We start from the raw sequence: 14,077 nt of genomic DNA on the forward strand, positions 1-14,077 counted from the left end.
CACTACCACACTTGGCTAATTTGTGTGTGTGTGTGTGTGTGTGTGTGTGTGTGTGTGTGTGTAGAGACAAGGTCTCGCTATGTTGCCCAGGCTGGTCTTGAATTTCTGGACTTAAGTAGTCCTCTCATCTCGGTTTCCCCAAGTGCTGGGATGTGAGCCACTGTACCTGGCCCATCATATATTTTGTTAATGGTGCCATGACCCATCATCAAACTAGAGAAGTTTTCTTTAATAGTTTGCTAGGAGGTTTATTGGAATCACAAATAGGTGTTGAATATTATTGAAATCACAAATAGATGTTGAATATTATTAACTGCTTTTTGCATCTGTTGGAATGATCACAGGATTTTTATCCTTCAATCTGTGAATGTGGTGAATTATACATATTGATTTTTTTTTTGTTTTGGAGTCAGAGTCTCACTCTGTTGCCCAGGCTGGAGTGCAGTGACATGCTCGCAGCCACTGCAGCCTTGACTTGCTGGGCTCAGGCGATCCTTCTGCCTCGGCCTTCCAAGTAGCTGGAACTACAGGTGTGTGCCACCACGCCTAGATAATTTTTAAAGATTTATTGTAGAGATGAGGTCTCGCCATGTTGCCCAGGCTGGTCTTGAACTTGTGAGCTCAGGCAATCCTCTCACCTCTGCCTCGCAAAGTGCTGAGATTACAGGCGTGAGCGACTATACCCAACTGATTTTTTTTTGAATTGGGGTTTCATTCTGTTGCCCCAGCTGGAGTGCAGTAGCATGACACAGCTTACTGCAGCCCTGACCTCCTGAGTTCAGGTGATCCTCCTGCCTCAGCCTCCCATATACCTGGGACTACAGACATGTACCACCATGCCTGGCTAATTTTTAAATTTTTTTGTAGAGATGAAGCTATGCTGCCTAGGCTGATCTCAAACTCCTTGACTCAAGCAATCCTCTGCCTCGGCCTCCCAAAGTGCTGGGATTACAGAAATGAGCCACCGTGACCAGCACATTATTTATTGACTTTTGAATGTTAAATCAACATTGCAATCCTGGAATAAACTCTTTCTAACAAGAATATTGGTCTAAATATTCTTTTTTTGCAATGTCCTTGTTTGGTTTTGGTTTCAGGGTTGTGTTGGTCTGACCAAATGAGTTGACAAATATCCCTCTATTTACTGAAAGAGTTTGTATAAGATTGCTACTGTTTATTCCTTGAATGTTTGAAGAGAGCAAAGAACAGAGGGGACAAATAGAAAATAGCACTAAGGTGTAGACCGAAACTCCACTGTTCAGTAACTGCAATTAAAGGCAACTCAGAGCTGGGCTCAGTGGCTCAGCCTGTAATCCCGCGCCTTTGGGAGGCTGAGGTGAGTGAATTGCCTGAGCCGGCGGGTTCGTGACCCGTCTGGGCAGCGAGACCTCATCTCTACAATAAATCAAAAAATTAGCCGGGCGTGGTAGCACACGCCTGTAGTTCCAGCTGCTTGGAAGGCTGAGGCAGAAGGACTGCCGGAGCCCAGCAGGTCAAGGCCGGCCACTGTCTGGGTGACAGAGTGAGACTCCAACTCAAAAAAAAAAAAAAGCAACTCAGTGGAGAAAGAAAGGCTATTGCAACAAGTGGAGCTAGAATAACTGGATACCCAAACAGGAAACAAACCAGAACATTAACTCCTATACTTCACAACATAAATAAAAAATAATTTAAAAAAATCGATACTGCTCAAGGACCTTAGTGTACAGCCAAATATTATATTCTAAAAGAAAATATAAGAGATATTTCCATGACCCTAGGGTAAAATAAAGATAGTCCAAACAGGACACAGCAAATAGCAAACATGTAAGGAAAAAACTCCCAACATAAATCTCTGGCTTCTCTGAAGACACTGTTAAGCAAACAAACATGCAAGCAATAGATAGGAAAACATTCACAACACACGTACCTGACAAAGGTCTTATATCTAAAATATATAAAGTATTCTTACAACTGAATAAAAAATAACAGGCAAAAAAGCTTGAAGAATCACTTTATACACAAAATATGGTCAACAGACACATGAAAAACTGCTAAGCATCTTTAGTCAACAGAGAACTGGAAATTAAAACCACAGTGATATGCCACGTTAGAGAGACTGGTAACACCAAATGTTGGGAAGAATATGGACCAACAATAACTTCTAAAACTTGCTAGTTGGAGTGTAAAATGGAAAATTGGGAAATGCGGTTTTTGACACAGTTAAAAATATATCTACTCTTTACTTCTAACCAAGCAATTCCATCCCCAAGCATTTATCCAAAAAAATATAATCACAAAAAGAATTGTACAAGAATGTTTTAGCAGTTTATTTCATAGTAACCCCAAACGGGAAACAACTCAAAAGGCCATCAAAAGGAGAATGGATACATAAATGATGGAATGTACTAGATAAAAGGAGCAAAATACGGATACATGCAACAACATGGGTGGCTTTCACACACATCACACCTAAGGAAACAAGCTTGACAAAAAGGAGCACATACTGTATGATTCCATTTTATATGAAGTTCTCCAAAAGATGGTTATGGAAATCAAAATTAAGGTGGGAATCGGGGATTGACTGGGAAGAGGCGTGAGGAAATGTTCCTGAGACGATGAAAATGGTCTGTATTCTGCTCGGCAAGACACGGTGGTTAGTCGCCAAAAATCATCTTCCTGTGAACTTAGTATGTGTACACTGCACTGTGTGTAAATCGATCGGGATAGCTCAATTTTCAAAAAAGATAAAACGGCAAGTACAGCACACAGCGCCTGGCACGCGGCAGGTGCGTGTGCGTGGTAAGAACCTTCTGAATGAAATAACTGCGCCCTAAGAGATGAAGATGCGGGAGAAACGAACTCGAGTCGGACTCCGCGCGGGTTCCGCCGCCTCCCTCTGGGAAGAACTGGCCAGGTCTGAGGGCGGCACTTAGGACCTCGGCCCCCTCCAAGGCCCGCCCCTTCCGGTTACGACGTTCAGTCTGCGTCCGGGATCGGAATGGCCTAGCCCAAAGCCGGGTAACAGAGAAATTGTTTTTCCGACAATGTATCAGACGACCCACCATTGACTCTTTCAAAGTTTGATTCTCCAATGTACCATTCTTGGAAATACCAAGGGATTGCCTTCTGCACACTTTATTTTTACCTTGTCCCACACGATGGTAGCGTCCGCCTACAGTGCAGGCGACCCGGGGGTGGGGCACACCATTCAAAGAGGGGGAGGGACTGACGTTTGCATCAAAACAAATACCCCATCCTTTGCAAAGGCAATAACCAAGTAATCCAGAAAAAAAAAAAAAAAGGTGGGGGAGGAGACTAGCAACATTCCTCTGAAAGTTATAGGAAGTGGCCTAAAAAATATTTTCTTTCTACTCCCCTCTCATTGAGTGAAGAGTGAGCTGCTCCGAAAAATAGAAACCGGAAGTGCTGCTGCAGGAGCCAGAAATGTAAATGTGGAGCCAAACAATAACAGGGCTGCCGGGCCTCTCAGATTGGGACTGTCCTCCTCGGCCTCGCAGGCAAACTGCCTGTTTAGCACGTCTCACTTCCACGGCTGACAGCTTTTAATTGGATTTTCTCCACCTAGAGAAGGAGGAGGCCAGCTCCAAAGGAAAGACAAAGGTCCGGAAGTGTGGGACTTTAGTTTGGGCTTCTCGGATCATCCCAAATAATCAGATATTTCGGGCTGGAGCCCGAGGTTTCACTAGGATGTTACGGACTCTAAAATATCGAGCCATGAGTTCCCAAAGTCTCGAGATCCGGAAGTCTCAATACCCAATGCTTTGTGCATCTTATTTCAGGAATTCCCCACAAACAGCACTGGGTGGGTGTCGGGGAAGGAAGCACCCATTAGGCCAGCTCAAGGCTCCCCAAAGTCCCACTCCCCTGCCTTGGTGTTCAGCTTAGAGTTCGGCTGATTCTAACATCCTCATCATCTACACCCACGCCTTCCAACATTGCATTCTTACGTTGATTCCTCCAGCCAAGCTGCCATTCCACCCACCCCCAAACTCGCTAAGCTCCCACTGCCCCACCCGCAGCCCCTGCAATTCTCCCGAGCTGAAAATGCACGGAGCCGAGAGCCCATGACTCAGAGAGGACTCATTAGGCTCAATCAGGAGCTTACCCAATCCTCAGGGGAGCGTGTCACCGTCCTGGGAAGCACGCTCCGAGCCTGGACGCCAGGTGCCCCCGGAGCCCAGCGGCTACCAGCGCCCTGGACGGTGGTTCTGGACTTTTGAGGAGCTCAAAACTTTTAGCGCCAGTCTGAGCACATGGGAGGGGAAAATCCCAATCCCATCAACCCTTGCGAAGCTCCTGGCACAAAGCTGAACAGTCGCCATGACAAGTAAGGGCAAGTAATTCGCTTGCCGGAGAAGGCAAAGGAAATGGAGAGTTGGAGAGGAGGGTGCCAGGAGTCAGGATTCTCGACGTATTAGTGCTGTAGCTACTAATATCTTAGGGTGGGAAAATTCTAGCCAGATCTGTGAGGGCAGAATTAGTGGAAACCATTTTGGAGGACTTCTGCCACTGTGTCAAATAGGAAGGGTGGAAAGAAGAAGCCTTTGCAGATAGCTGGATGGTTTCTTCTCATCAGCTAAAATCTCGCGTTTTAGGAAGCCTTCCCTTAATATTCCAGTCTAACGTATTCCCTCAGATACTTTATATCACATCATCTTGTTTAATTTTCTTCACAGTCCTTATCACTATCTGAAAGATTTGTTCATTTCTGTCAATACACAGCAACATGTGCCTTATGAGGGTAGAGAACTTGTCTACTATCTTATTCATTGTTGTATGTCCCAGTGCCTAGTACAGTGCTAGGTAGCAAGTAGGATCTCTATAATAAATATTATTGCATAAGTGAAGAGAGAGACAGGGGTGTGAGGAATCTGGCGAACAAGATGCAAAAGAGGTTCAAACCTGTAAAACCAAATATAGTGCTGGCGCCCTCTGCAGGCGGCGGGGGTGATAGTAGGTGCTTTAAGAATGACCACGGGAGTCGGTAGGGGGAGCGCAGGCACTTCTCGCCAAGGCGGAAGCGTTCAGACTACAACTCCCAGCAGCCCTAGGGGCTCTGGGGCTTGATGGGCACGGTAAACCTCCTAACCTTTCACGTTTCCGCTCTGCCCCTTGCGAGGGTCGCCCGCGAAATCGGAAGATGGGCCCAAATCCCGCGAGAGCAAGTGGCGCGTAGCGACCCAAGGTGCTTAGGAACGCCGTGCTTTCCAAATTGGTGTCACTTGTGCGCCTCGCCTCTCGGGGGGTCTTCTGCCTCCTCCCGGAAGAGGAAGGGAGGCGCAGGTGGGCTTCTGTAGTTCTGCGTCGGATCCCTGAGAACTTTGAAGCCGTCCGGGCGGAGGCCGATGTCTGCCGCGCTTCCTCTGCAGCATGAAGACTTTGGAAGCGCACCTGTTAGCTCCGGACTGCCTTCCTTCAGACCAGGCCCTAGCTCCAGCCCCTCTCTCTCCCCAGACTTCTCCGATGGATCAAAATACGAACTCTGAACGGGTGCCACCGTCCCCCGATGGTGATGATCCGACCCGGCTGGCGCCAGATCTCGTGGCTGTCTCAGCTATGTCCCAGGAGGCGCGGGAGGGGCACCCAGCTTCTCTGTCCACTCCCCCGGAGACAGAATTTGATACTCCTAGTGAGTTAAGTCCTCGGACCGAGGAGCAAGAACTTTCTGAAAATGCAAGCCTTCCTGCAGAAGAAACGAACGGGCCAGAATTGGGGTCTGGAGAAGCATTGGAAGGTGTATCAGAGGACCCTACTGCAGAGGACGAGGGAGACACGTAAGTGGTGCTGTGCTGGCTGTTGACTTTGGAGTCTGACGAGGTTGGAAGTGTGAGATAGACCTTATCCATCAGTCCACAGCCCTGCTTCTCCAGGCCCATTTCCCCTTTGCTTTGGCGACCCAGGTTTGTTGCCCCATCCCCATCTTCCTTCCAGCACTTGGAACTACAGCTTCTCCCAGCTACCTCGATTTCTCAGTGGTTCCTGGTCAGAGTTCAGCACCCAACCTGAGAACTTCTTGAAAGGCTGTAAGTGGTAAGTACGGATAAGGGGCAGGGAGATAACCACTCCCAGAATTTTCACTTTAAAAATCCCCAGTTATCTAGGAGAAGGTTCTTCCGGAGGTGGGAGGAGTAAGAATCCCTCCTAGACGGAGCTTAAGGTTCATCTAGGACTTTGTGTCTTTCACTTCTCTCAAGGACTGGGAGGCTTACCTACCTCAGAGTTAGGCTCTAGCCTTACACTTGGAAAGCATAGGTCTGTCCAGTTTCTAACTCTTTCCTATTCCTAGGGCCCCTGATGGTTCCTGCATCTTGACCAATAGTGCCGATAACATTCTGCGGATTTATAACCTGCCCCCAGAACTGTACAACGAGGGGGAGCAGGTGGAATATGCAGAAATGGTAAGGGTAGGGGCTAACTCTGCTCCTTCGTCAGACACTGCACATTTAAGTCCTTTGTGTGGACAGAGAAAGTGTGGACTACGTGCTTCCTGTTCACAAACAGAACTGACTTTCTTCATCATGAGATTCCACATGTAGTATTTTCTGCCCTGAATTCTGAAGTCATTTAAAGAGACGTTTGCCCTGGCAGTATTTAATTTATTTGCAGAAGCTGGGCTCGGTGGCTCAGCCTGTAATCCCACGCCTTGGGAGGGGCTGAGGTGAGTGGATTGCCTGAGTCCATGGGTTCGAGACCCGCCCGGGCAACTTGGTGAGACCTCATTTCTACAATAAATCAAAAATTAGCCAGGTGTGGTAGCACACGTCTGTAGTTCCAGCTACTTGGAAGGCTGAGCAGAAAGATCGCCGGAGCCCATCAGGTCGAGGCTGCAGTGACTGGGAGCGGCCACTGCACTCCAGTCTGGGCCACAGAGTGAGACTCCAACTCAAAAAAAAAAAAAAAAAAATTTATTTGCAGGTATTTACTGAATGACTGCCAGTATGCTAGCCACTGCTGGGATATTGTGATGGACAAGGCAGATTAAGAGCTGGTTTGCTCTCTTGTGTGGGAAATAGGCAATAGACATGTAAACCAGTAAATAATCAAGATGATGATGACGATTATTATTTTATTTTTTATTTTTTATTTTTTGAGTTGGAGTCTCACTCTGTCGCCCAGACTGGAGTGCAGTGGCCGCTTCCGGCCACCGCAGCCTCGACCTACTGGGCTCTGGCGATCCTTCTGCCTCAGCCTTCCAAGTAGCTGGAACTACAGGTGTGCGCTACCATGCCCGGCTAATTTTTGATTTATTGTAGAGATGAGGTCTCGCCTGCCCAGGCGGGTCTTGAACCCGCGGGCTCAGGCAATCCACTCACCTCAGCCTCCCAAAGGCGTGGGATTATAGGCTGAGCCACCGAGCCCGCCTGATGATGATGATTTTTTTTTTGAATTGGAGTCTCACTCTGTTGCCCAAACTGGAGTGCAATGGCCGCTCCCGGCCACCACAGCCTCGACCTGCTGGACTCCGGCGATCCTTCCGCCTCAGCCTTCCAAGTAGCTGGAACTACAGGCGTGCGCTACCACATCCGGCTAATTTTTGATTTATTGTAGAGATGAGGTCTTGCCAAGTTGCCCAGGCAGGTCTTGAACCCGCAGGCTCAGGCAGTCCACTCACCTCAGTCTCCCAAGGTACGGGATTACAGGCTGAGCCACTGAGCCCGGCTTAAGATGATTATTATTGTTTTTGTTTTGTTTTTTTTGATTCAGAGTATCACTCTGTCGCCCACGCTGGAGTACAGTGGCACGCTCATGGCCACCGTAGCCTTGATCTGCTGGGCTCAGGTAATCCTTCCACCTCAGTCTTCCAAGTTGCTGGAACTACAGATGCATGCCACCGCACCCAGCGAATTTTTTGATTTATTGTAGAGATGAGGTCTCACTAAGTTGCCCAGGCTGGTCTTGAACCCGTGAACTCAGGCAATCCTCTCACCTTGGCCTCCTAAAGTGCTGGGATTATAGGTGTGAGCCACCGGGCTCTGCCTAATCAAGATTATTACAGATGATGATAAATGCTCTGAAGGAGACAAGCAGAATGAGAGGAGACTAATTAGAGAATACCACTTTGGATAAAATGGTCAGGGAGCAGCTCTCTGAAAAGAAGACATTTGAGCTGAGACCTGAAGGATGACAAGGGATCAGTCCTGTGAAGAGCCCTGGAAAGAGCCTTCCAGGAAGAGGCAATGATATTACAAAGACCCAGATATTACTGTTTTTTGTGTTAAAGGAACAGAAAGAATTCCAGTGTGGCTGCACTGGGGCTATTGAGGGGGAAAGTGGGATGATGATAGAGAGGAACAGCTATGTCGCGTTGGGTCTTGAGGATAGGATACTTGGAGTTTATTTGGGAAGCCACGGGAGAGTTCTAAAACAGAAGAATGCATGGATTGTAAGTGTGCAAGAGTGAATTAGGGAGACTTATTAGAAAGTGTCTATTGTGGTCCAAGTGAGAGATGATGGTGGTATGGGTGAGGGTGATGTCAAGAGAGATGGAGAGATTTTGCAGGACTTAGAGATATGTCGATGTGGAGATGCCAGGAAGGAAGCAATTGAGGATGATGCCCAGGTTTTTAAGCTGAGTGGTTAGTGGAACACATTCAGAGGAGGAAACAGGGGTATAAGCAGGTAGGTATTGAGACAGAAGCCAAGGGTTTTATTTTATTTATTTATTTTATAGAGACAGGATTTTGCTGTATTGCCCAGGTTGGTCTTGAACTCCTGGCCTCAAGGGATATTCCCACCTCAGCATCCCAAAGTACTGGGATTATAGGTGTGAGCCACCATGCCCCACTGAAGTCAAGGGTTTTATTTATTTATAATTTTTTTTTTTTTTTAGTTGGAATCTCACTCTGTCACCCAGGCTGGAGTACAGTGGCATGCTCATGGCCACCGCAGCCTTGACCTGCTGGGCTCAGGCAATCCTTCTGCTTCAGCCTTCCAAGTGGCTGGAACTACAGGCACACACCACCAAGCCTGGGTAGTTTTTTGACTTATTATGGAGACAAGTTCTCACCAAGCTGCCCAGTTGTCTCTAACTCTGGGCTCAGGCAATCCTCTCGTCTCAGTCTCCCAAAGTACTGGGATTACAGGCGTGAGCCACCATACCCGGCTAAAGTCAAGGGTTTTAAAGTACATTAAATGTGAAATGTAAAGTTAAGGGAAGTGACTAGGACTGGGGATGTACTTTGAGAAGTGGGAGAGCACATGCATGACATATCTTGAGACTGGATTCACTCTTGAGAGAGTGTGAATGGAGGAGAAGCAGTCCCAAGCTGAGCCCTGGATGGCCTAACAGATGGAGGTGGAGGCAAAGAATCATGACTAATGGAGAATTAACCAAGAGGACATTAATGACCTTGATAAGAGCACTTTCGGCTGGGCTCGGTGGCTCAGCCTGTAATCCCAGCACTTTGGGAGGCTGAGGTGAGTGGATTGCCTGAACCCATGCGTTCGAGACCCGCCTGGGCAACTTGGTGAGACCTCATCTCTACAATAAATAAAAAATCAGCTGGGCGTGGTAACGCGTGCCTGTTAATTCCGGCCACTTGGAAGGCTGAGGCAGAAGGATCGCTGAAGCCCGGCAGGTCGAGGCTGTGGTGGCTGGGAGTGGCCACTGCACTCCAGTCTGGGCAACAGAGTGAGACTCCAACTCAAAAAAAACCCAAAAAACTAACCGGGTGTGGTAGCGCATGCCTGTAGTTCCAGCTACTTGGAAGGCTGAGGTGGAAGGATCGCCGGAGCCCAGCAGGTTGAGGCTGCGGTCGCCAGGAGCATGCCACTGCCCTCCAGTCTGGGCGACAGAGTGAGACTCCAACTAAAAAAAAAAATGGGGGGGGGAGGGGGATGGGATTAACAGTAGCAAATATCTGTCTGGGGAAGGGGAAATACCCCTTATCAACAAGGTACCTGAATGAAACGTAATTGTACACCTAACCCTTAACTGTACCCCACAAAACCATAATAAAAAATATTGATTTAATAAAAAAAAAAAGCACTTTAGAGGAGTGATAGAGGCAGAAGCTGATTAGAGTAAATGGAAGAAAAAGAATAGACAATTACTTGGAGAAGTTTTGCTGTGAAAGGGAGGCACAAAATGGATTGGTGATCAAAAGAGAATGTGGGGCCAGAGGAAGGTTTGTGGGGTGCTTCTGTGATGTCAGGAATAACCTTGTATAGAGGGAGGAACTTGTGCTGTCAGCAAGGGGATGACAAAGTCCTCGAGTGGCTGGGTGAAGACACTCTAGAGCACATTCAAGAACTTGGCTTTGGGAGTTGCAAAATCCTTCTTTGCAATAGGAAGAAAGGTAGAGGCTGCTGTTTGGTGGTTGGAAGATCTGGGTGTTTCTGTCTCTTGGCTTCTATTTTCTCGGTGAAGCATAACAGGAGGTTTCAGCTGAAGGAAGAAGGTCTGTGCAGAGAGAACGGAAGGTATGAAATGATGTGTCCTAGAGAGTAGAAAATCAAAGCCACTGAGGGATGTGGTAGTCCTGCTGTTCTTTGCTCAGTGCCCACTAGAGGTGTGTTGCTATCCATTTAAAGTGAGACCAGTTGGTGTGGTTGTACATTTTTCCTGGTAAGTTAAGTGACTATCATTTCTGTTTGCAAAATGAGGATGATAATAGTACCCACCTCACAGTTTTGTTATGAGAAAAAAAATAATTAGTAATGAATTAATGTAAAGTGCTTAAAACACATAGTAAGTATTCAATAAACATAAGTAGTCATTGGTGTCAGTTGTGTGAAAGCATGGAATAGGAGGATGGTCTGGTTGAGGTTTGCCAGGAGAGAAAGACAAGGGTATCTTGCGATTGTCTGCAGGGTATGTATGTCATGGTGGACTGGAATCTAAAGTAGGTAAAGAAATAGATTGTAAATATGTTTTTGATGAAGCTGAATAATTGTCGTGATAATAGCAGAGCAAGTGAACTCTGGGCTGGAGATGGTAGTCAGAGGTTGAAATTGAGGTATACCATTGCAGTGATGACAAAGCCCATGATTCCATGGGAGTGGGTGGCTGATGTAGAAGACGGAAGGCAATGCCTGTGGGTGCTGAGGAAGTCAAAACATGAGAAAGGGCAGGGTGTTGGACAGATCCATTCATTCTTTCATCAATCAGTTTGTTCAACACTTTTTTTTGTAAAGCACTATGTATTAGGTCCTGTTTTAGGTGCTAGGGATTAGTCAGGAACAAAACAGATAGAAGTCCCTGTCCTTGGGAAGCTTATATTCTGGTGTGGGAAATAGGCAACAATGAATTAGCAAAATAAAAAAATGTATCTGACAAGTACCATGGTGAAAAATAAAGCAGGGAAAAGGACTGAGAGAGTGAATTGCAATTTTAAAAAGGATGATCAGGGAAGACCTCACTAGTAAGATGACATTCGAGCAGATACCTGAGGGAAGTAAGGGAGTGAACCACGCTGATACCTGGGGGATGATTGTGCTGGACAGAAAGAACAGCAAATTCACAGGCTCTGTGGAAGCAGAAGTCACTAAGAATGACAGCAGGACTATCTGTGGTGACGAAGCAGGAGGTAAAGTCTCGGTGAATGAGGGAAGGTGACAAGAAGAAGATTTGGAAATGATAATGAGGAACATGGTGACACTCATACACCTGTTGTCTTGAGGGATATTCTGGGGAGGGCTGTGAACATTAAAGCCATCTCAACTTGAGAGGGTCATGGGGGACAGCCAGGGCCAGGCAAGTCCATGTGAGCAAATGGAGCACTCTCAGAAGAAGATGAGAAATATAGGTTTTTAATTTTTTTTTTTGGAGCCATGGTCTCATTCTGTTGCCTAGGCTGGAGTGCAGTGGCATGAACATAGCAGACTGCAGTCTTTACCTCCTGGACTCAGGCAATCCTCTTGCCTCAGCCTCCTGAGACTATGGGTGTATGCCACTACCTTTGCTAATTTTTTGAATTTTTGTAGAGATGAGGCCTTGCTATGTTACCTAGACTGGTCTGAACCTCTGGGCTCAAGTGATCCTCCCACCTTGGCCTCCCAAAGTGCTGGGATTCACGAGCATGAGCCACCGCACCTGGCCAAGAAATATGTTGGTTTTTTTTTTTTTTTTTTGGACTAGACTAGGAATTTCAGAGTCCTGGGTTAAGGATTTGGGAGGTCTGGGGAAAGTATGAGTTTGGGGCAGATTAGGATATATGTAGAGCAGTATGCAGGTTTTGGTGATACTAGGTAACTCAGAAAACTAGGAGTTCTCAGAACCTGAAGTTACCGGAGTAAGGAGACTGGGGGAGGGTGGTGAGCATTGACAGCTTCCTAAAATAAGGGTATGCAGTTCCTGGCAGGTCCTGAATACTTACCTAACGTGAAACTCTAAGACTGGAGGCTGGAGACATTTAAATTCTGTGTTTGGCTGGGCTCGGTGGCTCAGCCTGTAATCCTGTGCTTTGGGAGGGCGAGGTAAGTGAATTTCCTGAGCCCGCGGGTTCGAGACCCGCCTGGGCAACTTGGCGAGACCTCATCTCTACAATAAATCAAAAAAATTAGCTGGGCGTGGTAGCGTGTGCCTGTTGTTCCAGCTACTTGGAAGGCTGAGGCGGAAGGATCGCCGGAGCCCAGCAGGTCGAGGCTGTGGCGGCCAGGAGCGTGCCACTGCACTCCAGTCTGGGCGACAGAGTGAGACTCCAACTCAAAAAAATAAATAAATAAATAAATAAATGCTGTGTTCAAGGTATAGGTCACTCTAAGCCCTGGATGCTGGAGTAGAAATTGATGCTGTCTCAGAGGCTGCGGGGTGTTGGGGGGGAATGGGTGGATGGTACAGCCATCCTAAAAGAGTTCAGGGCTGGGCTCAGTGGCTCAGCCCATAATCCCAGCACTTTGGGAGGCTGAGGCTAGTGGCTTGTCTGAGCCCACGGGTTTGAGACCCACCCGGGCAACTTGGCGAGACTTCATCTCTACAATAAATCAAAAATTAGCCGGGCATGCGGCTACTTGGAAGGCTGAGGCGGAAGGATCGCCAGAGCCCAGCAGGTTGAGGCTGCGGTGACCGGGAGTGTGCCACTGCACTCTAGTCTGAGCAACAGATTGAAACTCCAATTAAAAAAAAAAGAGTTCTGGAGCAAATAGGGTGTTTCAGTCAGGGATAGTTAGAAGAAACTCTAGAAACGTGGGAGGCTGAATATCACACAAACTCATTAAAAAAACGGGCATGTTAAAAAGGGAAAAGTCATCATTTACCTACCACTATAAAATTCAGCCTTTTGAATTGTTCCACATTCTTTCTTAGTACTGACGCTCTGATGTGGTTGTAATTGTAGATGGTTTTGTATACTACTTTTTTCCTTTTAACAATCATATCTTAAATGTATTTAATTTTAATTTTTTCTCCCATCTTGGACATTTGGGTTGTTTCTAGGATTTTTGTATCATACTTATTCTTCAGTGAACATCTTTTATATTGTGAGGGAGATTCCTTTTTTTTGAGTCAGAGTCTCACTCTGTTGCCCAGGCTGGAGTGCAGTGGCACAAGCATGGCCACTATAGCCTTGACTTCTTGGAGTCAGGAGATCCTTTCAAGTAGCTGGTACTACAGGCATGCACCACCACACCTAGCTACTGTGTTTTCTATTTATTGTAGAGATGAGGTCTCACCAAGTTGCCCAAGCTGATCTTGAACCCCTGGGTTCAGGCAGTCCTCTTACCTCTGCCTCCAAAATGCGGGGATTACAGGTGTAAGCCACCACGCCCAGCGGGAAATTCTTTTCTTTTCTTTTTTTTTTTTTTTGAGTCAGAGTCTCACTCTGTTGCCCAGGCTGGAGTGCAGTGGCACGAGCATGGCCACCATAGCCTTGACTTCTTGGAGTCAGGAGATCCAAGTAGCTGGTACTACAGGTATGTACCACCACGCCTAGCTACTGTGTTTTTTTATTTATTGTAGAGATAAGGTCTCACCAAGTGGCCCAAGCTGATCTTGAACCCCTGGGTTCAGGCAGTCCTCTCACCTCTGCCTCCAACACGGGGATTACAGGTGTAAGCCACCATGCCCAGCGGGAAATTCTTTTCTTTTTTTTTTTTTTTGAGTCAGAGTCTCACTCTGTCGCCCAGACTGGAGTGC

At 47.0% G+C, this 14,077-nt stretch overlaps 2 protein-coding genes across 2 annotated transcripts in view; one reads left to right on the forward strand and one right to left on the reverse strand.

Moving 5' to 3' along the window:
* TP53 (tumor protein p53) overlaps nucleotides 1-4,279 on the reverse strand; it is a 20,747-nt gene extending 16,468 nt beyond the window's left edge. Inside the window, exon 1 of the mRNA XM_008062341.2 lies at nucleotides 4,109-4,279. The gene's annotated coding sequence lies outside the window, so the exon portion shown is untranslated. The remainder of the gene's footprint in view (nucleotides 1-4,108) is intronic.
* Nucleotides 4,280-5,134: 855 nt separating this feature from the next.
* WRAP53 (WD repeat containing antisense to TP53) overlaps nucleotides 5,135-14,077 on the forward strand; it is a 17,363-nt gene continuing 8,420 nt past the window's right edge. Inside the window, exons 1-4 of the mRNA XM_021714615.1 lie at nucleotides 5,135-5,286; nucleotides 5,373-5,777; nucleotides 5,935-6,033; nucleotides 6,290-6,401. Of these exons, the coding sequence (XP_021570290.1) occupies nucleotides 5,374-5,777; nucleotides 5,935-6,033; nucleotides 6,290-6,401 (615 nt within the window). The 5' untranslated portion in view covers nucleotides 5,135-5,286; nucleotide 5,373. The remainder of the gene's footprint in view (nucleotides 5,287-5,372; nucleotides 5,778-5,934; nucleotides 6,034-6,289; nucleotides 6,402-14,077) is intronic.

Source organism: Carlito syrichta, unplaced genomic scaffold (genome assembly GCF_000164805.1).
Source record: "Carlito syrichta isolate Samal-C Ts95f unplaced genomic scaffold, Tarsius_syrichta-2.0.1 Scaffold305688, whole genome shotgun sequence".
In the NCBI taxonomy this organism is placed as follows: Eukaryota; Metazoa; Chordata; class Mammalia; order Primates; family Tarsiidae; genus Carlito; species Carlito syrichta.